The sequence below is a fragment of the Panthera uncia genome, chromosome F2 (genome assembly GCF_023721935.1).
Source record: "Panthera uncia isolate 11264 chromosome F2, Puncia_PCG_1.0, whole genome shotgun sequence".
In the NCBI taxonomy this organism is placed as follows: domain Eukaryota; kingdom Metazoa; phylum Chordata; class Mammalia; order Carnivora; family Felidae; genus Panthera; species Panthera uncia.
The window spans coordinates 9,072,929-9,098,721 of NC_064812.1; the positions used below are offsets into that span (position 1 = coordinate 9,072,929).

Consider the following 25,793-nt stretch of genomic DNA (forward strand, 5'->3'; position numbering starts at 1 on the left):
ATTAGGCTACTAATAAAGAAAATTAAATTAATACAAAAAGGATATATTAAAACTACATTAAGGCTCAGATTTTAAAACAGGAGAACCAAGGAAATCCAGTTATGGCTATTACTGTGTTCTTATAGTCTTACAGTGCCCAAGAAGTTAAGCCCTTAGAGAATGTAAAAGCATGCACAGTTCATTATGTACAGGTACTGTGGGAATCTGAAGGTAGCCAAGGCAAAATCTAGCAACTGCAACCTTCACTTTTAAATTCCTCTATTAGGTGGTTTAAAGACAGACCCTTAATAGTTTTTTAAAATTCTTTTTTTTTTGTCGTTATTAAAATATACATCCTAGCAAAAATGTATGGCTCATTGATCAATTCATAAAACACATAGTCAGTCTAACAACACCAATTGTTACAATATAAAAGAAACTTCTTACAAAAGAAGCTTTATTAGATGTCAAAAACCCTGTTTTAACTCACAAATGAAAAGTATTTGTGTAAGGGTCTTTTTGTAAGCTAGTTAAAGGTGATCCAGCTGGAAGCTTATACCCTGGGATGCCTGTCTCCAGGCCTTCAAATGTTGGAGATAAAGGCTTTAATGCCAGTCTACCGAAAACAAACACTAGCAAAGTCTGTAGTTTATCTGCGTACCTTGGAGAAGGCAGAGTTAAAAATATATCATCAATTAATTAGCTTCCTATTCCCATATCCAATCAAAAGGGCAATTTCAATTACGTGGATACTATAGCTCCGTGATCATTCCAGTTGGGAACCTTGAAAAAAATCAAATGCTACCATTTCATACCTGCTCCAGCATTGGAGCCGTTTCATTGAAGTCTTCCTTTTTTTCAGCACCATCCACCCCAACAGCTTTGGATGCCAACAAACCTTGAGAAAAATTGTACAGAAATTGCTTATTAGAAAAAATACTGGCTTCTGATATAATCAACTTCCCCCAAATGTTAGCAGTTGACATCCCCCATCCTTTTTAATATAGAGGATTTAATATAAAGTTTACTTGTCAAAAACATGAACACCCTTTATAATGACTCAAGGGACTGAATCAGAACTTGAGTTTTTTACACAATCAGTTCTCTGTAAAAAAAAAAAAAAAATTACTCCTAAAGATATCCTTAAAAAAAAACACATGCATACACATTTTAATTCTACGACTTAATGTCTAGAAACCAAAGATTGGTTAGATTAACTAATACTCATAATATGGGCTTTGTCTACACAACTGAAATACAGAGTTAATATCAAGATCTGAGAAATCCTTCCAAACATCTAGAAGACTTTGTTGTTGTTATATTATTAGCTAAACAACGACTCCCAATTTTTATTTCCACATGGATCCTTTGACCAAAGCTTTATGGGTTCATCCCTATACCCTGCTGTACCTTATCTTCTTGCAAAAGTGCCAAAAACACTGATGGATCTGTTTTATGTTAATGGGGGAAAAAGTGCAGGTCCTTCCTACATTCAACTTAATATTATAGAGCCTCATTCTATAAACTATGAAATAATTTAGGAATTCCAGTTTTCTCCAATGTGTATCACTAATTCTCAATTTTCGAGGACAGAATATTTTATCTAGAGTATATAAATCAACTTTATAGGACAATAAAACTCTGCCTTAATTTCTAAATTAAAGGCAGTTAGGGGCGCCTGGGTGGCTCAGACAGTTAAGCGTCCGACTTTGGCTCAGGTCAGGATCTTGCATTCGTGGGTTCGAGCCCCGCGTCGGGCTCTGTGCTGACAGCTCGGAGCCTGGAGCCTGCTTCAAATTCTGTCTCCTTGTCTCTCTGCCCCTCCCCCACTTGTGCTGTCTCTATCAAAAATAAATAAATGTAAAAAAAATTTTTTTAAATAAATACATACATACATACATACATACATAAATAAATAAAGGCATTTACTTGGTCAAGATTCTTTGCTAAGCACCTGACAAGCACTGTCAATATATCCAAGTTTATAACGCTTGTATAATACAAGTATGTCTTTGCTTATGACCACTGGGCACATAAAAGGGCCCCAAAAATCATTTCTACCATTACAAAGTTGGCTACACAAGGGGCACCTGGCTGGCTCAGTCAGTTCAATGTCCGACTTCAGCTCAGGTCATGATCTCACGGTCTGTGAGTTCGAGCCCCGCATTGGGCTCTTGTGCTGACAGCTCAGAGCCTGGAGCCTGCTTCAGATTCTGTGTCTCTCTCTCTGCCCTCCCCTGCTCATGCTCTGCCTCTCTCAATCTCAAAAATGAATAAATGTTAAAAAAAAAAAAAATTTTAAACAAAGTTGGCTACACAAAACCTCTGCTTCAAAGGAAGCCTGTTTAACAATCAGCAACGTAACAGTTAACTTACTGCAGCAATTATACCCCCTAGACTCCTGAAGCTGTCTATACAGTGTAGTTAATAGGAGGGGAAAAAAAGTGCCCCCAAATGCCACATAACATTGAGCTATCCACGTGGCAACATCTCTTGGCTTTTTCAGGTAACTATCTTGAAGAGGTTAAGTAATCTAAGTAGGAATTCAAATATTAAAGACGTATCCTTAAAGCAGTACTACAGGCAAGTGTTAAATTAGGCCAAAAGCACCTTTCCTTTTCTAGAAAGTTGAATATCCAGCACCCAGAATTGTAATTTAAAATAGAAAAGGGGCTTTCCATTTCTATTGTTTTACACAACGATTTTGACTTTTGACAGATCAGTGACTGATATTAAAAATGTATTTGGTCCAGTCTGAGATAACAATCTATGTAGTTTGCTCACACGATATTAAATGTAGATTTAAACGGGGGTGGGGGGAAAGCCAATATAGAAATAATTTTATAAAAATCTTACAAACCATAGATTCAATCCTGATTATATTAATATCACATCTGAACATAGTTTTAGATGACTGAAACAGATGTAGCATGGTGTATTTCCTTAACATTTAAAATCATGTTCATTAGGTTTTTCTTCTCTAGCTAATATTTTTGAGAATCAATACTACTGAAATAAAAAGAAAAATAATTAGGGAACCAAGTTCTTTTGCAGGGAAATGAGTAGAGTTTCCACTTCTAATGTTTACTCAAACAGGACAAATATTTGGCTATTCAATCTATGAAATGTATCTTATATTTTGTTTCCTTTCATAGAGGTGGTAGAAATATTTTTTAAATCTCATCAATACACGGAAGAGATCTCAAATTACAAAAATAAGGTACTACAAGTTTTAAAAGAAACTAATTGAGACATATTTGCAAATTTAAATTAGAATATTATAGACCCAATTAATTAAAAGCAATTCCCACCTAATGGTTTGTGATGGAAAAATAAAGCTTTGTAATGTTCTTATAAAAAGTAATGGAGCATTTAATAAAAACTACTCAAAATTAGATTTGAAAATTGCAATACTTGGAATTCAGTGAATTCAAATGCCTCAAATATGATCGAGAAAAAGCTTTTCACGCTTTGTATACATGCTATCTTACAAAAGAGGTACCAGATACAAACAAGAGGACAAAAATAAAAGTCTCTGAAAGGTCTCTGATTACTGCCGCCTTAAGAGGCTGTCCAAAATCTGTTTTCCTGGCCTGTGAATATTCTGGGTAAAAATGCAATATCCTTAGAAAATGAGAAGAATTAAGTGAAAGGAAAGAGATACAAATGAAGTTAGTTTTACTTCTTTGAAAATGCTTATTAATTATATATCACTAAACAGGTCCATCTCCAGAAGAACATATCTGTAACGATCTTAACAGAATGCATTATTCAGTTTCAAGATGTTACGCAAATATCAGATAAAAGTAGAATACCAAATATTCCTAAGTCCCACCCACAAAGTTACAATTTCTCAATACTGTACTTCAGCTGCAATATCACAGTTGTCTGCCTCTGCTAATAGGAATGCACAGAACAGAGGCCAGAGAACCCTGGGATGGCAAATGGCAGGAAGGACAAAGTAAGTAGTTAAATCTGTGCTCTTCTTTTCAACCAGGGATTCCAACACAGGGAATTCAGACAGAGGATTCAAACACAACATTCCTGCTGTGGGAAAAAGAATCGAATATTCTTGACATTATTATCAGTAACATGTACAGGCCCGTTCCAACCTCTGGGTTTTTTCAAATTATTTTTAAAGTTCCTTAAGCTGCACAAACTTTCAGGGGTTGAAATTCTAGGAACTCCTACAAGTTGTAGAATCGGATCATGTGCCAATTGCTGATGTCTCTTCTTTTGCTCCCTTGTCAATCTGTATTTTAAAATCTACTCAAATTTGCTTGCAGTCAGTCTGCTTGCAACTTTGTCCCAAAGCATGGGCTCTTGACTCGCTCCGTAAAATCGTCAATTCTAAATCAGTACGCATAAAGTATATTAACTATCAATAAGGTATATCACGTAATGAAAAACAAGTCTCTGGAAGGACATCTATACACTGTGCCACTACCACTTCAGTATGTACTTATTTGGAAACTTCAAAAAAAGCCATCCTGTACCATCCCCTAAACAGAATTCACATTTAGAATCTCTATAGCGTGTGACCATCGGGAAGTGCACAGAAAGAGTGAAGACGGGAATTAAATTTATCCAGTGGCTGATCTGCTTATTTCCAGCTAGAAAGATTTCAAAAATAAAAATGTGGAGTGGGGGGGAACACATCAGAGCAGCGAAGATGCTGCCATGATCACAGCCCTATTCCTCTCAGTAGCAAAGGGGCAGACAGACACGTGTTAAGTGAGCTTCATAAATTTAAAACACACCAAAACTCTGTAACAAAATCACTATCTTGTATTGTTCTCATCTCTTTGTATGGTCTGCAAATGAAATTTACTACACAGAGGCAAGCCTGAGTTTCAACCGTTGAAGATCTATTATCTTTTTGCAGGATATAATTGCTACATGAAAAGAGAAACAGATGAACTATTAAAAGGATTACCATACATTCAAATTTTCAAAGTAAGTAAAGGGAAAAAAAACCATAATGGCTTCACATCCGTGAAATCTTACTCTTTTCTACTGCTGCCAAACTATCACTTGTTCTTTCGAGATTCCCAAGGGGAAGTAAGGACAAAGTCCCTCCACCTTGTGTTACTAAGCAACCAATATTAGAACTTCCTTGAGACACAAGGTAAAATGATTTTTTCCCCGCTATTGTCTTTTCAAGGCCACATGTAAATAACACATTGTTGTGGACTGAGCTATTTTCTTCTTTTATTTCTTTAAATGCCGGGCTTGAACTTCTCAGTGAGGCACATGTAAGAATATACTGCCTGAAACTAAAAGCAGGTTATCCAGACTGCAGGAAAACCCTCGAGGCTGGTAAGCTGGCAGGCACACCGAGTGGGTCAGCGTCAGCGTCAGGGTCAGGGTCATGTCCATCTCCCTCAGGCGTGGCCCCTGGTCTTGGCCCCTGCGGGAGCGTGGTTCTAGTCTTGGTGGCACCGGAGCCGGAAGCGCTTTCCTCTTCTTCCCCCTGCGCACGCAGCCCTAGTTTCCATTCTGCTAGGGCCAAACTGAAGTCTCAAGTTGCCATCGTAACAACAATCACCGGATGACATTTTGGCTTTCTCCAAAGCTCATAGTTTCTAAGAAAAGGGTGTAATGGGTGAATCGATTTGAAATATTTCCTGTCCTGGGGCCAAAATATCCTTTATCAGCAAAAGGCACAAAAATAATAACAAATGGAAAGACTAAATATTCTCACCTGTTGAAACCAATCATAATCACTAAGAAGAACACTGCGATAAAACAGTGGTTCTAAAGAACCCTCAGCTGCAGTCACTTTTCAATGGGATTCTATTCTTCAGGAAATGGTCAGAATGTTTAATTGACATGTATCCTTTGATCTGACAGTGAAACCAAGCTTCTTCAAATTATTTAAAAGAATGCCAACAAAGGTTTATACAGCTTTATTAGGCCAAAGACACTAAAAACCATTTTGTCCTTAAAATAAGAACATACGACTGAATAATTAAAAGTATCTTAACTCTCCTTTTAACATATACTCAGAAAAATTAAACATGTTCACAATTTCTTTGAAAGACTAGAATCGCTAGGCTGAACAGGCCCTGCAAGTGATGGGGCCCCGGTATGACTGACCCTGCTTCCAACGCTTTTCCCATGACCACTAACCACGCCAAGCCTGCCAGAGTTCTCGGCGTCCTAACACCCTACACTCCCTAGATTAAGGCAGGCATCGAGAAACAAGATGAGATTCTAGGAACCAACCTGAAGATGAAAAGTGTAAGAAACTTCTAGAAGTACTTTTACTTTGGGCACACAGATTCAGGACCTGAATTCAGTGGAGCATCCATCTTTCCAGCCATACTTGCTGCCATCTTTAAGGAGCCCAGGCAAGAGCAAGAAGGTTTGTGTAGTAACATTTAGAACCTCAGAGACTGTGACCCCACCAGGCTGACAACAGCAGATAATCGGAGTCTTAATAGAAACGACTCCTGCCACCAAGGTGACTTAAAAACTATGGAATTTTATCTCATTTGATCCTATCCACCCTCACAACATCCCTGTGAGGTAGGCAGAAAATAGGTGACGGTTTTCACATTTCACAAGAGAAAAAGCTGACAGCGTTGAAGGATGTTGACTCTGAAGAACCATAAAGTACCTGTCTTCCTTGTTAAGCAGTTTGTTACACTAAAACGAAAGATACATTTTGCTTTATTAAAAACAAACTACCCTAAAATCAACCCCTCCATTCCCCCCCAAACCAAAAGAATCATTGTAGTTTACCAGTAATCTTGTTAAGTCGAGCTCTCTTTGCCTGAAATGAGTTGCCTTGGTTATTTTTCCTCTTGTTTGATAATGTGCTCTCTGGCTGTGGAAAGACCATCTTTGGAACGTTCTCTACATGAAGTCCTACTTTTAATAGAATACATATATGAGAGTTTATCTAGAATCCAAAGTTAAAACACATGATTTTTTTTTTTTTAAATAGCAAAATAGTAAAAATGCTTTGCACTTATGTTTTTTTTTTTTAACCTAGTGCTTGACATAGAACTTCAAACAACACAAATTTCTCCAGACTGAAAAACTAGAAATAAAAAACTACCAAGTAGTTATTCTTTAGGAAAGAAAAGCAGGAAGAAAAGGACTTACTGCTTTTCCCATATTACATACCAAAACACATGCAGAAGCATTTAAAAAGTTAAAGAAAAAAAAAAAAAACACACACAAAACAAACAAAAACTCCAAAGCCTACTAACAAGAACTTAAAAGTCAAGATCTGAACCCATTTCTATTCAAGAATACTGAGGGCACCTATTATCCGGTACCCATGTTAGACCAGTTATCTCTGGCTCTGTTACACGCTACAAAAGTTAACCATTTATGCTGGGGGTGGGGGGGGAGCCCAATCATTTAACCACACCCCCAAATCACAGGTAGCCAGGGGGTCTGGCTTACTCACTATGAGAGTTCACCCTGCCATAGGAATGAACGTAAGAACATATTTTGTACCAAATGTTTCACTAGATGTGGGCAGATCTTCCTTCTTCTCAACTTCTGATGAAGCTATAGAAGTTGAAGTCTCTTCCTTCTTTGAAGGTACTTTAAACCATTTCCTCTCATCTTTGTCTTTATTGCTGTTAGCGCTGGTGCGAGGTTTGTTCCCTGTTTTATTCTTGGCTGCAGCTGCAGCAGCTGCTTTGACTAAAGCTATCCAATCCTCCAAAGGAAAAACACAAAACATGTAAAGTATTAAAAAATTAATCAAAATTTAATTACACTAATAAAAACACGTATCACATTTTCAAAGCTACTCTTGCACAAATGTAAAAATCGAATTAATTACATTTACAAGACAAATCATCAACATGGTAATTATCAAATTTAATGATCTAATGGCTTAGTGGGATTATATAACCCCTCATGAAACAGGTAAATATTCAATAACAAATATTCCTTCGCTATTATTTTCAGAGGAATAAAATCTAAAATAAAAGGGAAACCCTTTAACAAATATGGAACATTACATGACATTCTCAGTACTTTAGATTTCAATGGTAAACTGTGTTTCTTTTCTGAATACCAACAAATCGTAGAAGAAATGAGAGAAAAATGCTTATGTTGCAATTCTGCAAACGTTAAAAGAAATGCACTCCCAGTGAACAAATTACTATTCTTGGAAGAAGAAGTATGGACAATTTCACAGAATTCAAGATATGATTTAATTAATTTTTAAAGCTTTGACAGCCTGGACACCAACGTATCACAACAGCTTAATATTACTAGTTAAAGAAAAAAAGAGCCGCGTGATTTGACCAAGGTGTCTTACATACATACATACGGTCATGCTCCAGACTAATTTCCCTCACTCTATGACTTCCTAGATATGTGCTGATTACCACTCTTCTGCGATGCAAGTATTTATTCTTCCTGTGTTTATATTTAAAGTTAACTGCCACATAATTTTTCTAAACTAAAAATGCTTATTGTAAAAAATCCGGAGGGGCTCCTGGGTGGTTCAGTCTTAAGCGTCCGACTCTTGATTTCAGCTCAGGTCATGATCTCAGGGTCAAGAGATCAAGCCCCACATCAGGCTCTGCACTGGGCATGGAGCCCGCTTGAGATTCTCTCCCCCCAATCCTGCCCCTCCCCCCTGCTCGCTCGCTGTCTCTCTTAAAAAAAAAAAAAAAGGAACTATGTAAAAACCGTGGTGCTAACATTTAAATTTTCACAACCGAGAAAATTTTCTTACAAGTATCTGTAGTATTTCTACAGTTAATCTTCCTCTAAGGCCACTAAGCTTCAAAGAGACCAGCTCAAATTCAACCAAAATGGGTAATACACTAAATTTTTAGTCCAAGTAACTAAAAACTACTTCTCAACATCAAATACATTTACTCCACAAGTTATATTAACAAACCTCAATCATTAGTCAATAGAGGTTGATGGTTGCTCAGTCTTGAAAATACATAGTGAAGACAATAAGCCACTAAAAATAAACAACCAACAAAGAGAACCTGTGTTTCTTTCTCTCCCCCATGATTGAAATGAACTAAAAATATCGTATTCATTCACCAAAGTTCTGTTCAACACCTTGCTACATGTGCCAGGAAGCACGCTAAGCAGTCATGAGACATCAATTTATAAAAGATGCTGCCTGAAAGGACTTAAAACGCATGAGCCCCGGAGTCACCACATCTTTGTTCCTGCCTGGAAAATGCCCAGCATCTATCTTCCTCAGTACCTAAACTGTGTCCCCAGTACATGTCTTATTAGAAAGCAAATTAAGACACAGGTGTAAAATACAGATTTATGTCTCTAGTTGGCAAAAAAAAAAAAAAAAAAAAAAAAAAAAAAACCCAAAACAAAACAAAAAACAAAAACAAAAACAAAAAAACACCTCAAAACAAACCAGATAAACCAATATTGTCCAACCCCATGTTTACTTAGAGCCACGTTTTTTTGGTCCTACCTATAAGGAATTGAAAGGCAAATAAAATTAACTATAAGACAGTGTGATAAGAGAGGCAGTGGAGGAATAAACAAAATACCATGGAAGAACAAAACAGAAAAGATTAATTGTGACTTAAGAGAAAGGCTAATGGAAAGCTTCAGGGAACATGACAGGGGAGCTGAACCCTACAGCAGATATCTTTGAGGCAAAAGGCAGAAGGAAAGGCATCCAAGGGCACCGCAAACAAGAAGGAAACCATTAGACAAGGTCATGGCAATCAGAATATGTGCGAACAGGCACAAGGGGCGGAAGTGGTCTGGGGAGCCCAAGTGCTACGTCTAGGTTGAACCCTGAGACTGACATTACAGTACTAGAGAAAGAAAGCCCCAATGAAACAGACAGTAAGCAACAACGCAGAAAGAGAAACAAAACTACAACCAGACAAGCAAAGTGTTAAATTCAGCAGAGATCTGTACAGTCTTATTAAGAGCAGAGTGCTTAATTCTGGGTTCCATGTTGTGGGAAAAATTTTAAGTTAATGTTACAGAAATGCTGAAAAATGCCAGAGGTAAATTCTACTCCAGCTCTTTCCTCTTTCCAATGGACAGCAAACTGGGAGAGATTCGTGTTGTATCTCTTAAAAGTGCAATTAGATATTTTTTACAAGTTCCTGATCATGTGACTTGTTAATCATGGAATCAATGCAGTTGTGTCATTAAAGAATTCTCCCATTATTTTGCCCTTCTATTTGTCATTTATTTGGTTTATTTATTTATATTTTTTATTTTAAAGAGAGCACGCGCGAGCTGGGGAGAAGGGCAGAGGGAGGAAAGGGAGAATCCTAAGCAGGCTCCATATTCAACACAGAGCCCAACACAGGACTCAATCCCACCACCCTGGGATCATGACCCGAGCCAAAATCAAGAGTCGGACATTCAACCGACTGAGTCAGCCAGGCACTCCCCCCTTCTACTTTTAAATAGGTAAGATTCACTATTAAAAATAACTGGTGTGGGGGCGCCTGGGTGGCTCAGTCGGTTGAGCGTCCGACTTCGGCTCAGGTCATGATCTCGCAGTTCGTGGGTTCAAGCCCCGCGTCGGGCTCTGACAGCTAGGAGCCCGGAGCCTGCTTCGGATTCTGTGTCTCCCTCTCTCTGCGCCTTCCCCGCTCATGCTCTGTCTCTCTCTGTCTCTCAAAGATGATAAACGTTAAAAAAATATTTTTTTTAATAACTGGTGTGATCCTTCCACGAATTAGAACTCATGATATGCTTCAAAGTTCCCTGTAGGTAACAGAGCAGCACACGATATGGAGCATGCTGGAAACCAGATGGGAGTTCAGAGTTACTCTGCACATGATGCCTAAGTGAAATTTTAAGTCAGTCACTCAATTCCCTAAGTTCTGAATTCCTCAGATGTGAAATAGAAGTATCAGTTACAGCTATGTCAAAGGATCTGCTACGGGAACCCAATTAAATAATGTATGCAGAACAAAGTTTCATAAATGGTACAGGACCTTATGAGCAAAGCTTTAATACTAGTGAGTTTTATATCAGCATGCTTGCAAAAAGACAAGATAGGATAGAAAAAGCCACAGGAAGTTTAGAGAAGAGTATTTCCATATTGCATCTACTTATCCTTTGCTAGTTTCATAAATTTACTGTGTATCTTTACAAAGGAATTCTCAAGGTACTGAAAATTTAGAAAATATATGCAAAGTTGGATTCTCTCAGCACTTCCCACACAACACCTGACTTAGTCTATTTCCTACATGAAAACAAGTCAAAACTTTTTGGGAAACAAAGACACTTTGAAAAGAGAGCGTTTTATAAAAAAACAATTCTACAAATATTTTTAGCGTGCTTGTGATTAAAAATTATGAAGAAAAATGTAAATTAAGGATATAGTGCTACCCGTGTTCTTTCAATAGTTTATATTCAGGATTGATTTTAACGTTCACACACATCATAATGTAACTACTTATTAAAAGTAAACACCCAATACATCCAATGAATTTTTATAAGTTGTAATTTTACCACAAACCAAACTGGCTCAGTATCTCACGTTGGAAAAAAAATGAAGTTTTAGAGTTAGTGCCATCTCACAAACTTGTGAATAACCAGAATAATAAAGAATAGCCTTAAAGCGAAACAAAACAAAACAAAACAAAACAAAACAAAAACGAGAGAGAGAGAGAATTTTGTTGAATTAAACAGGCACATATTAAGTTCCCGATGTTTTAATCTTTCTATGCAGTAACCAAGAAATCACACCACTGAATGCTTAAAGGAACATTTTATTTATACATACAAGTAGGAAGACACAAAGCAATTTCCTGGTCAAAAGCATTTCCATTTTAAACTACATTTCCATATTAACTGGGGAAGAAATGCCAGCTGATCACTGCAAAACTAAATTTTTAAAAAGCAGGTGATTTAAAATGATCACACTTCTCAGAAGATAGGAGGAATTTTTTTTTTTTTTTTTTTTTTATTGCAGTGATCCACATTTCTAGATTACTAAATGTATACACTTGGCTGGAGCTGACCAGATGATTTCAACACGTTTCAGAATGACATTTTTCACTGCACGGTATGGAACAAATACAAGCGCATTTCCATATTAGACACTTTCATAGGTTACTTTCAATTCTAAAAATTAATTGTAGGTCCAGGTGCTGAAAATCCCAAATAACAGCAGAACATAAAAGAAAATATTTTAAATTTCTAGTGGCACCTTTTCTCTCCAGTATTTAAGAAAACATACTCAACCAATGGAATCATGGTTTTCACTTCATCCCAGACTCTCCTTCCAATGCTTACCGTTCATCATTCTTGCTCTGAGCAGTGACAAGGCATTTTAACACACTGCTTACATCCTATGACTCACAGAGCCCTACCTGAAGCAGCCTACAGAGTGTCAGGTAAGCGCCTTTTAAAAGAAGATGAATGACTATGATTTATAAAAGGAAAGAAGATAAGAAACTCAATATAAAATTTTATATTAAAAATTAACTTTCTAAATGATACTATATACCAGGAAAAACAAAACAAAATTAAAAAAAGGCACTTACCTCACTTCCCATAGACTGGTTCCACGATCCAGCTGGGTCGATAGGACAACACCAGCTTAGTGGATGCTGGGATTTCACCTGGAACAGAAACTAGTGACCTATAACTTTAGCAGGTCTAAAGCCAAAGAAGCAAAAATCAAGTGTATAATTTATCTTACATTCTAAGCTTCTTTTTCTTGCTGCTATTTGGGGCTATCAGCACATAATCCTACAATTAGTTCCCTTTAATATATATATGTGTGTGTGTGTATATATATATATATGTATCTTTTTTTTTTTTTTTTTTTGATTGGTCACCATTCAAGAAGACATCCCTTTGGGTAGCTAGGAATGCTGAACTCTCTTACCTGCCCCTTAGCATCCTCGGGCATGGCTTTAATGTGCATTCTTTTTAAACAACGAATTACTCCATCGTAAAACTGAACTGTGAATGTTCCTAAAACAGGAGCAAGTCAGAATCATTAGAAAATACAACTGAATCTTATAGCAACACTTGAAACCTAACAAGTAACGCCCTAACAGAAAGAAACACACTCTGATCGCAGTAACTGCACACACACACCCGTTCAGAACTGCAGGAAGTTGGAGAAGTTTATTTTCTCTTCCCTTCTAATAAGATCATTACTTACAAACATATATAATATTTCTATAAGAATTATCATTTGCTCTCTTTGGAAGTTTCTTTCCAAGTAACAGAGAGAAAGAACTGATATGGGGGAAAAATCATTTATTCAGGAAAAGATTATTCCTTTCACCATACTAGTGAACTGGTAAATAAGAATTAGATCCACAGGATTTTAAGCCAGAAAATACTTTACAGACCATCTACATGAAAGTGTTCCTGTGCAGATCAGAACACTGATTTCCAGGGAGGGTGAACGCTGCACCCACAGCAGTCAGCCGAACAGCAGCACAGCTGTAACTAACCCCCCATCCCGAGGCCTTTCCCACTAACTCAACCTGCCTTCAGGACTCAACACCCTGCCTTAATGACAACCACAAAGTATATTCAGGTTTTGCCACAGAGTCCATGCTTTCAAGTCAATAAAAGTCAGTACTGCCACAAAGCATAAATTACGTAGATTTTATACTTAAGAAATTCCAACGTTTTTCTATCATTTCCTGTACAAATGATGGCTGAGAGCCCCTTTAAGTAAACATGTACTGGACCTTTACAAAACAAGTCAAAACAGTGTCATAATTGGTATCACTGGCTTTGAACTTGGCACCAAACCAGACAGATATCTACAAAACATTTTCCTTAATTTTGTAATGTGAACATCATTTCATTTCATATTTTCTGTGATTAGCATAATTCACAGTGTTGCATGTATAAAGATCTAAACCCAAGTCATTGAAAAAAACTGATGAGCTGAGTAACCAGGACGTAAAGACACTGAGAAAGCGTTGAGACTACCGAACCCCACGAGCACCCGACACCTGACCACCGCCACCCTGCAAAGGCCTGAACTCCTCCTGCAGGAACCGCCTTCCAGATGAGAGCAGGTTCCACGCCACCCCAGCCGGGCATTCATCCCTCCCTGCTGCTGATCACACCGGTGCCGCCCTTGTGATGCCTTCCTCCTTTCCTCCCTCAGCCTCCTCTTCGAGGATCAGCTCTTCAAATCCCACCCGTGACATGAACACTTCCCCGTCCCCTCTGGTTTACACATTCGCCCCTCCTCTTCAACTTCTCTAAGACTTATTACAAACACGTAAACGTTCGTATCTGCAGGTTTTGTTTAGCTTTTACAGTGAACAGAAGGCCTCCTGAAGGCTTCCTTTGCCTTTGCCTTCCCTTGGCGGGGGCGGGGGGGGGGGGGGGGGGGGGGGGGGGGGGGGGGGTGGAGAATGCACACGGCGGGCAGGCTCATCCGTCACGTGGGACATACGGAAATCGCAAAATAAAGACCTCTAGTGGAGATATTTTAAAAAGAAACCATGTCTGCTAACATTTCACTAAGGGTGCACTCAAACTGCTCCCAAAACGGCAGAGACTGCAGTGAGCTTCACCGCTCTTCCACGAATACAAGCTTAATTTTCTGTGCTCTATGCCCATGGACAAATGGGATGGGACAAAATAGGAGGGCTCTGCTTCTGAGTGCACTGCATGTGTGTGTACACGTGTACTTGTATATGCTACACTCCCAAGGAGTGCAAGCACGGAGACAAGATCTCAGAGCTCTCCACACTCAAAGAAACGGCTCTTAATCAAAATACAGAGTGTTGGGGCGCCTGAGTGGCTCAGTAGGCTCAACGTCCGATTCTTGACTTAGCCTCAGGTCAGGATCTCACAGTTCATGAATTCGAGCCCACATCAGGCTCTGTGCTGACAGCGCAGAGCCTGCTTGGGATTCTGTCTCCTTCTGTCTCTGCCCCTCCCCCACTTCCTCTCTCCCAATCTCTCTCTCTCTCTCTCTCTCAAAATAAATAAACATGAACTTTAAAAATATAAAATGGAGAGTGTTGTTTAATTTTGCACCATCTTCTTTTATTTTGGGTGGATCCTATTAATTATCCCAAAGAATTGATCCGTTACTGCCTCCTTTCTTTCCACAACCTGTTGCTGACTGCCCACATGCTATAAACCTGGAGGGTCCATGTGTATTAGACACAGGAACAGGGGCTCCGTAACAGAGCTCTCAAGAAGCTGAGTGCACAGTGAGGTGAAGCATACCAGGAAAGGAAAAGTAACCTGCAAACCTAACAGAGACGTCCCTCAACTCCTGCAGGAGGAAGGTGACTGGTGGTGGTAAAATCATAGCCATATCTGTTATTTCAATTCCTTAAAACAATAAACTGGAATAGAACTTTATAAAGTTGTATCATAATTTTTTGGTAGACAACACTGATTTGCTTTTTCACACCTAACATTCTTTAATATGTCTCTTTTTAAATGTTTTCCTCTTTTGTCTCCTCTTACTTCCCATGTTTTCTCAAGTTTGTTGTTACTTTAAATCCTCAGCTTAAATCCCTTCCACGTTTCTTTCCCATCACCTCCAAAAAAATTCAAATTCTGTAGCAAGATTGCAAGACATTCCATACGCAGATCCCTGCTTCTCTCTCCCAGCTCTTCTGATATTCTACTCCCTTCAAAGGACTCCTTCACTCCAGTTACAACGAAGTCTTGCAGTTCCTAAAAAGTGGCGGGCCTCTCTTCTATTCTTCTCCAATATGCCATTTCATTTCTTTTGTCAGAAAAGCCTTCCGTTCCCTCTTTAGCTGACCTGTTTGTCTTTCGGGTTTAAAGTGCCCCCTTACTTAAATCCTTCTCTTGCAAAGAAGCTGTCACTCAATGTGTGTTTTCTTTAGTAAACAGAACGGATGAGTGGTCAAGTTTACGAAACAATTGTTACAGAAAACGGATGTATTCTTGACTTGGAAATATACTTACAAGTATTTCACAACTTATTAAAATGAGATTTTAAGTAAGAAATTTAAAAAAGAAAATAGTTAAGCATAGTTCCAATACTAATTTAAATACTAATTCTCATGCCTTTCCAAATTCCTCAGTCTTCAAGTCCTATTTTCTTAAATACATTATCCGCCCCACAGATTTATTAGCCTTGGCCACACGAACACACCCGATTCCTGTGTTTTTTCAACATCACTGGTCAGTTCAGTAATTTCTGCTCAATATGAATGTTTAGATGCCACAAAGGCTATCGGGAAATTTCCCTCTCAATTATTCACAGAAACTAAGAAAAAAGGGGCAGTGGAAAAAGGCAATAAAGGAAATCCTCAAACTGATAAATTCCCACACTCTTTCCTCAGAAAAAACACCGTACTGTATTTTACTTCCAAGTTGAACTGATTTGAATTTTCCTGTATCCTTAACCTTCCCTAACACTCTGGATGAGTTGCTCATAAAAATAACTTGGCCGGCAAACTGGAAACAGAGAAGGAGAAATAAAATGCACATAATATAAGCCTGTCAACTAAAAGCCGAACAATTTTAACCAACTTTCACACTTCTAATTTAAACAGTTTATTTAGGTGGTAAGCAGATCATGTATCATGTTATTCTATACGATATGTAACAATGAAATACTCCCAGAAAAGAGTATTAGCAGGCAATTCATTAAGTATAAGACAGACAGAAGTAACAGTGGTAACAATTACAAGAATTAAAATTAGAAAGTTAAATTTTACTATCAATCCCATTTTAAATCTAAGATCATTTCAAATACATACCTTCTTTGTTAATTGCTTCAATCTTGGCAGGGTAATAGCGACAGTCTGTCCAACGAGCCAAAACTTCTTCTCCAGCTTTAAAATCCTATTTTAAACAACTTTTAAGATCAATACCATGTATAATAAATAAGCATTTCCTTTATAAAAACAAGCTTTTGCAATATTTAACAGAATTCCTTTTAGAATATGTCATTACACATCTAGCAAACGAGAAGAAGATTGCTACTTACAAAGAAATCTTCCTCATCTTTTAGCCCTTCTTTTCTTAATGCGGGTCTCTCCAGGGGTCTCAACCTATTGCTATCCCAGTAAATCCACTCATCATAACGATGACTCCAACGCTCAAAATGGACCAACATCTTGCCCTCCTCATAGTCGATTTTTTCAATCCGTGACGGATACCTCCAAGATAAAAAGGAGCTTCACATCAAGAGAAAATTCTTACATTTGTTTACACGAAGTATTAAAAAGGATAATTTAACTGAAAACACTGCTTACCGTTAAATCCATAAACAAAATGATATGGGTCCATATTTTTAAACAATTGAACCAACAAAGGTTGCTTTATCATTATTTGCCTTTAATGCCTGGTCTCAATATCCAGTGAAATAAATACTTCAGGGGTGCCTGGATGGCTCAGGTTATGATCTCGCAGTTTGTGAGTTCGAGCCCTGCCTTGGGCTCTGTGCTAACAGCTAAGAGCCTGGAGCCTGTTTCAGATTCTGTGTCTCCTCCTCTCTCTGCCCCTCCCATACTCATGCCATGTCTCCCTCTGTCTCTCAATAATAAGTAAATGTTAAAAAAGTTTTTTAAAAAAATACTTCGATACATTCCCAGTGGAACTATAAATGACCTGCACTGTTTTTAATTGGAAAACATACTTCAAGAGCCTTGACAGATTGCTACTTTTTGACTCAATCATTACAAATCTGGAACTATACATACAAAACATTAATAAAGAAAATACAAGCCACCTAAAAATATGGTTAGAAAAAAATACAAACAATGGCATACCCACTGAATGGAAAATTATAGTCTTTAAATGTGGTATTTGCAAAAAATTTACATAGGGAAATGTAAAGTAGCAGCACTGTGTTCAGCAGAATTATAATTAAAACAAATTTGTCTGGCAAAATATACCAACATGTTCATTTGTCTCTTTATGACACAAAATCACTTTGTTTTTTCTATTTCTCTGTACTTTCCAATATTTTAAAATGCACATCAGGGTGCCTGGATGGCTCAGTCGGTTAAGCATCCGACTTTAGCTCAGGTCATGACCTCGCAGTTCATGGGTTCAAGACCCACATCAGGCTCTGAGCTGTCAGCACAGAGCCTGCTTCCAATTCTGCGTCTTCCTCTTTCTCCCCCTCCCCTACTTGCACTCTGTCTCTCTCTCTCTCTCTCTCTCTCTCAAAAACTAAAAATAAATAAATAAATACATAAAATGCACATTAATGATAGGAGGGGAAAAGCTCAGTTAAACTTTAAATTCTAAAATATAAAAACAACAGTACATTGTTCTGTCTCTCTGTGTGATGACTCTCCTACGTTAAAATCTACAATAGAAATTAGTTAACTTGAAACGTTCAACAAGGAAAATTGCCTCATCCTTCCTAATGTACCGTATTAAATGTTCACAGATGACTCAAAAGTTTTTAAAAACTATCATTAAATAACCTTAAGAATTCAACAGTAGCACATAGATGATTCAGCCCTAAGAGTTTATTTCATATTTTTGCTAGTTTGTGATAAATCTGGAATTTTTCTTCTCCCTACAGAAAACTGGCTTTCAGCATAAGCACGACAGACCTTACAGAGCTTCGAAATTCAGGAACTGATTACTATAAGCTTTGTATCACTCATGCTAGTCAAAGCTTCTTAAGCATCTCAAGGGCCCTGAGTCCTCCTCTGGGGTAGCTTCCTAGCTCCGGTGTAGGTTGGGTTTTCCCACTTGGGGTTTCCTCAAAAACACCACGCACGCTAGGTCAAACATTCGTGCTTTTGTACCTTCCGTCCTTTTGGCCTAGCCCTGGGCGGCCTCCCCTTCCCCTTTCTACTCCTCATTCCAGAGCCGGTTGAATGTGCAACCGCCTCCCCCCGCCCCTGCAGCCCTCCCTGCACCCACCTGGCCAGAACCATCTCAGTGCAGGCTCCCAAACCGTGTGCTGCAGAGCATTTACAGCCCTTGCAACGTTAAGACCCGTGACACACAAAAAGGGTCTGATGGTTAAACAGCCTCGGAAAATACTGGCTAAAAAGTTTAATTCTTTTCTTTATTGAAAGACTTCTCGGTCTTGTCAACAACATAGACATGAAACATTTTCTAGCGCTGAAGTTAAAGAAATATGTAATCCTTTTATCACGGAACATTTATTAACCTCTCTCGTGCTAGCAGACATCTAAGGGACTTGATTTTAGAAGCTACTCTGGCCTGTGAGCTTCAAGGAATAACAGAGTCATGTCCATCGTTGCATCCGCCAGCATCTAGCCGAGTGACAGACACAGCACCAGCTGCCACTCGGGGAAAGTTCAGAATGAGTAAGAAGTGACGTTAAAGACCACCTGCACGTGTCTTCATAACTAAGAAGGCCGTCGACCTTACAGCCCTAAGTTAGAGCTTACTCTTAGTCTTTCGGGGCGGGGGGCGGGGGGGGCGGCGTGGATGAAGAAACATTCTGTTAAAGAAAGGCATAAAAACAAGAAAACCCCCAAACCCAGGGAACTAACATACTCCCCAAGGTGAACACACTGACCCGACCCAATCAGAATCAGTGCCGTAATGCCGGTCTCTTGCAACACCGCTCTGATTGTATGTTTCTGTTCCTCTGGTTTTTACAACATAAAAACTGTCAACAGCGCCGAGGGAAGCCTAGAGGGAAGGTTGCCCTTTAGTTTATTTTCCAACGCTCACCAGCCACTTCACCACTATAAAAAAAGATTTTCTTTCAACTATAAAAATGAATAAATTTATACTTCCACGTGTTTATTATCACACCTTTTTATTGTTGAGCAAAACATTAGGGGTTTATTCTCTAGGTTCCTTCAAATTCTAAATGTAAACAACTCCACATATTTAAAACATTTCTCAAAGTGAAAATGGTCCACAGGAAGAGTCCAACACATCTTTATTTTCATAACATGACTGAATTCAGCACAGAGTCAGAATCTAAATAAGTTCATATAACTTAAATCTGAACTGCACTTTTAAGTAACCTACAGTTTTCCTAAAATCTTTCAAATTCTGTTTCACTGACAGGATGCCTGATGCAACAACCAGACTTGTGGGGAAGTGCTTCAGGATAATTTACGGTATATTATACTCTTTCCATAAATATCCAGAGATGGAGAGGTAATCTTCAGATGCAGGCCAACAATTAAATAAGTAACACACATACCCAAGATTCGTATCTCTTTTCATTCTTACAATGTTTACGAATCAAATTCTGAATCTTAAATAAAGGAGCCATAAATATTACCATTATTAACAATGACTGAATTTCTGTTCCTTCAGTCAACACATATTTGGGCATCTAATAAGATTAAGGAACTTGCTAGGCACTGTTGGTAGGTAAAAAGGAAACATAATTAACTGCTGTCTTCAAGGAGCTTAGCTTAGAGTCAGACAAGGAGAGAGATGACTCAGAATATTTACATGTATGTTAGGCTCTCTGTTCTTTCCTTACTGAGTGTCAACTGCTCTTTATATACCTTTTCTCCTTGGATCCTGGTAACCATCCAAGGTATAGATAACACAGTCCCCATTTCACAGATGACTGTCCAAGAATACACATGGCAGAGCATTCGCAGCCAAAAGCAACTGGCACAAAAGCCTACAGGAGAACTGGGATACGGCCCGTATCAAAGTAATTATATCATATATGGTAAACTGCTAAGTATATATAAAAATTTTCCATAAGATGCTATTAACAGTTCAGAGAAAACTGGGGAGTGCACTGAAGGTTCTTGGGAGACCTAATCTATATCGGTCTTAGTAACAGCCTCCAGGACTTAGACCTAATGAGCCTGGTACAAACAAAGGTAAAGCATACACACTTTCAGTTTGTCAATGTTCATTTACTTAAAGCCAAAGTCAGGCAATCAGCCAGATAATGAGGATGCAGAGACCAGCAGAATGACATTTCTGTCCTGAAGAACCTCATGACCAGACACTGGGAGGCAGTTCAAGGAAACCGCTTCTTCTGGCTAGACTACGAAACAAGCAATCGGGTGAATAAAGGAGAATAGTGGGACATCAGATTGGACTTGTTGGCTAGGTTCAAACTGAAGTGCTCTAAAATAGCAAAGTAATGAAATGCTCCATCATTCTAGAAACAACAGGAAATCCCTTACTTTGGTTATCAGTTATACCTTAAGAAAAAAAAACAACAACATCAAGATCTTTGCTATACATGTCAAATGCACAAAATGGCAACTTAATAGACAGTTCTATATAAAGAAGTGATTTCCCTATTCTAGCAAATGGCCCACAGTAATAATGCTTTGATACACACAATGAATGAAAAATAACATTGAAAAAACGTATTTACAAATGCCTCTCTATCTTGACCTACAGCACAATCATTTTGATGTACAATTTAGTTTTCATTATAATTGAGTGTGAATGGAACATAAAATTTTTCTAATGAATTTGGAAGATGTAGTGACAATGTTTTTGTTTTGCCATTTTTTTAAAGGCTACATCATGGAAAAGTGTTAAAGAACAGTGATTAGGCTGAGTCCCAGACATTTATGAATGATTTGGGAAAAGAGCTGAGAAGTGGGAGACTGGAGTTTCAATGAGGGATAAGAAGAAAACACCGTGGTTGGCATTTCTTAAGGGTTCAAAAGAGAGGGGAGTATGATTCCTCAGTGCCAAAATTCTACGTAGAGCTCTCCCACCCCTTATCATGAGTTACTGCACAACCCTATCAAATGTCCACTATCTACCCTCCCGACTCGAATCCCACTCTGCAACGCATGCATTGCTTCAATGATCTTCACTCGTGTGGAAAACAAGGAATTGCCTTCATTGCTCTAGGTCTGCCACACCTTCATATGTCTTTCGCACTTGATGCCTAGCAAGTATAACGACCTTAACAAGAAAAATGATCCACTCTAAAACTGGTTATTAGGCTCAATGGAAACAAATAGCATTCAGAAATTCTGAGAAGATATTACAGCGATCTTTGCTGAACTGAACGGTATTTTCATGCATGCAATTCTACTACCATAATCGGTCGGTTGATTTCTCAGGACCCTCTCTGAATTAGTATAGTCAAAGACTTCAATGGTCAAGTTAAACTGTGGCTGTAACTACAGAGTAGAACAAATCCATCCCCAAGAATAAAAATCATTTTCACCTTTTCTGAATGCTTACAATGCTTTATTGCCTCATCTAAGAACACCAACATTTTAACACTGTTACTGGGATCTCCCACTTATACAAGATCATTCAGCATAGCAGTATCTGTGGATTCTGGACCAAATCCGCAATCCGTTAAGAACCAAATGCTGACCAAAGAGGTTGGCTATACACTGAATACACTGCATCAGTTCCCTACAGCACTGACTCCTGAGTGTTGTCAAAACACAAGGAGAATACGAGAAATCTAAGATGGGAATTACCATTACAGATGAATTCCTGTACACCGGTAACTGTTTAACACGGGCAGGTCCTGATTCGCTCACTAAATCAGGAGACCATGATGCCCTGAGACTGTCCGCAAAATGCTGTTTGGTGTAGATATGTACCAATATTCTCTTGAAGTGGGAATTCCCAACTTTAATCCGATTTTCAAAGGGGTCCATGATCAGAAACAAAAAGTCCTTCTGGAAGGCAAGATTATCTATTAACACTCATACCATAGGTGCTCCGTTATCCTTGGAAGAATAAAGAAATAATGGGCATGGAACTATTAAAAATATATATATATATTCAATATATTAACAGTAAAACAATTAAACATTATTTGAACTCATTCTGATTTGTCATCTACTTTGTAATACCCAGATCTTTACCTGTATTGATAAAGAAAGGCAAACCATGAGGACACGACAAGAGAAATTCCTTGATACACTCAGGGCCAAGGATCTCCTGCACTTAAGCCACAGGACAGAGTTGTTAACTACTCATTGATAGGTACCAATCCACCGAACAAGGCCAGCCTACATTGTTAATGTCCTACAGACCATCAGAATTCACTCTGAGATTTAACTAATCATTTGAGTAAGTACCACATTAATCAAAAAGGCAAAGGATTTTATTTATTTTTTAAATTTTTTTTAACATGTATTTACTATTGAGAGATGGAGAGACACAGAGCATGAGCTGGGGACGGGTAGAGAGAGGGGGAGACACAGAATCCGAAGCAGGCTCCAGGCTCTGAGCTGTCAGCACAGAGCCCGACGCGGGACTCAAACTCACAAACTGCGTGATCAGGACCCGAGCTGCAGTCGGTCACTTAACCAACTGAGCCACCCAGGAGCCCCCCAAAAGGCAAAGGATTTTAAAACTTTGCCCCCATAAGTTATTCAAATTGTTTTAAATAAGTCATTTTTTGTCTATATTGGTAAGACAGTAAAATTTCTAAGTTATATAAATCTAAAAACTGACACTTCCTCATTCATTTCATTTAACTCAACAAACAGGGAGTCTCTAATTCACTATGTGCCAGACTCTGAAGTTGGAATAAAGCTACAAATAAAAGTAAGATATTATTCCAATCAATAAACTCAAATTCAGGAGGGAAGGAAAAGAAAACGAGAATCAAATAAATTAACTCAATTACAATACAACGTTATAGCTAGAATATTGAAGACATATTACAGAAGCACACAAAAACAGTACCTAAATTAGATGTTCTCCTAAAGTAGGTCTCTAATTTTTTTTTAAAACGTTTATTTATTTTTGTGAGAGAGAAACAGACACAGAGTGCAAGCAAGGGAGGGACAGTGAGAGGGAGACACAGAATCCAAAGCAGGCTCCAGGCTCTGAGCTGTCAGCACAGAGCCCGACACGGGGCCTGAACCCACGAACCACGAGATCATGACCTGAGCCGAAGTTGGATGCCGACTGAGCCACCCAGGCACCCCAGGTCTCTGATTTTTAAAAAATGAAACACACCTGAAATATGCCTTACACATAATCTAAATGTTAGCAGAAATTTAGGGAGTTAGATTAACAACTCCAAACAGTTTTGTGGATAAGCACTTTGTAAGCAAGAAACTCTAACACGGTGTCGTAAAAAATGACTAAAACACCTTAGAAGAACTAGAATTACGGAGGTAAGAACTTCCTTACATACAATTGTTAGGATTATTTGCCAAATAATAAAAATAACCTTTTAAAATTTTAGCTTCTTGGGAGTACTTTAAATTTATTAGTCTGCTTTGTAATTTTCAAAAGGGTTTTCTCACCCATTCCACTCACTGATTAAACTACAAGAACAATGTCATTTAGTGTTCCAGTGTTTTTAGATGAAGTGCTTTCAGATACTGCGTGTTAATTTGTTTCACACTTTAACAACACACTGAAAACAAAACTCTTTTTATCCAAACTTGACATTCCAAAATGAAGTGTAAATACAAAAGCATCTAGGCTTTCCAAAACATTCAGCTAATAGCTTATATGTCAAACTCCCATTTTCTCCAACACAGAATTCTAAGTGTCTCATCACATCACCCGTCAGGTTGTTTTTTCAGAGGCATCCACCCCCAGGACACGTGTCCAGTATAAGCTGCCAGACCACCCTGCTGCCTACCTGTGCACACCTCTGCAGCAGCACACAGGTAAGATCAGAGTTAGCTACGTGTGTTCCTTTAGAACTGTGACGCCGCCACCTTTCAAATTAAGGTTTCATTTCAGATCCCTCCATATAAAGTCCTACTCCCCTCTTCCTCCTTAGCACCTGAATCTCCTGCCACGCGTACATTCATCCACAGTCAGTTTTAATCAGTCAAAATGCCTACACCATGGCCTTTCTACTTATTACCAACTCCCACCACAAGAATCAATCAGACTATCAAAAATTCCTTTCCTACTCCACCCAAAAAATGCCACCAGTATTGTACCCAAAGTTTACGTACTTTATATACTTTGTTCAGACTAACAGGACCAAATGCCCTTTTTGCTTAATTTTGTCACAAAACCCAAACTCTAGCAAGTTGAGGTCCACTCAGTTTCTATTCCTTAATATTCCAGACTTAAAAATTATTTTACTACTATAGGGAACTATACATGTTTATATACCTACTGGTTGAAGTTTTAAAGATTTACACGGACTCCTCTCCCATTAGATTCATGCTGTCATTATAATTAAAGCTAACATTTACTAAGTGCCTACCATGTGGCACAAACCATGATAAGCTTTTAAGATGCACTCTCTTAATTCCCAAAGAGCCTTTTTGAGTTAGGTACTATTATTGAGCCCAGATTTTACAGAGGGGTCATAGAGGCTCTGAACTGCTAAGTAACTTGCTCAAGTAAAAATAGGCAATTAAGTGGTACATCCCTGAAATGACATTCGTCTGACATTAAAGACATTCAATATATATGGTGCATCTTGCCAACTGATGCTTTTCACCTATCACACTTACTGCAGTTTCAAATATAGGGGGCTCTTACTGAGAGGTAGTGAAAACAAAATAAGAAAATCAGATATTATGTTTACTTTTTCTTGTAAATTCAGTTTTAATCTTCTGCTTTTGATACAAAATGGCTAAAGTTGATTTTTGTTAGCCCAAAGAGTACAGAAAACAGCTTTTATCACACTGCACAAAAAAAAAACAAAAAAAAACAAAAAACAAAAAAAAAACCCCCCCCCCCCCCCCCATGCACAAAAAGGCTCTTTTGGTTTATTATTAAAATTTCCCAAAAGGTGTATACCTCAATTGTGCCTAAGTACAAAATATCACATTAAAATGAAGGAGTCTGAAAAAAGCAAGTGGCTTAACTTTTAGGATGTTTCAAAATTGTTGTAAATTTAAAAATTAAGATAGGAATCCTGGGGATGATTTGCTATAGAACTAAGAAAAACACCAGGTGACTTGAAAAATAAAATTTACTAGTCTGACAAATATAATCCTACGCGTAGTTTTCAACCCATCAGTCACAACTCATTTGCCAAAAAT

The 25,793-nt window shown here is 38.2% G+C and overlaps 1 protein-coding gene across 11 annotated transcripts in view; it reads right to left on the reverse strand.

The window, feature by feature from the left end:
• Positions 1-25,793, reverse strand: part of PHF20L1 (PHD finger protein 20 like 1) — an 87,159-nt gene that overhangs the window by 49,762 nt on the left and 11,604 nt on the right. For 6 of the 11 annotated variants that reach the window (XM_049632872.1, XM_049632875.1, XM_049632866.1 and 3 more), the window contains exons 3-9: positions 16,892-17,063; positions 16,662-16,746; positions 12,815-12,903; positions 12,468-12,557; positions 7,453-7,660; positions 6,727-6,855; positions 795-877 (exon numbers count right to left, since the gene is read on the reverse strand). In XM_049632872.1, the coding sequence (XP_049488829.1) occupies positions 795-877; positions 6,727-6,855; positions 7,453-7,660; positions 12,468-12,557; positions 12,815-12,903; positions 16,662-16,746; positions 16,892-17,063 (856 nt within the window). The remainder of the gene's footprint in view (positions 1-794; positions 878-6,726; positions 6,856-7,452; positions 7,661-12,467; positions 12,558-12,814; positions 12,904-16,661; positions 16,747-16,891; positions 17,064-25,793) is intronic. The other 5 variants (XM_049632871.1, XM_049632869.1, XM_049632868.1 and 2 more) reach the window with 5 other exon arrangements.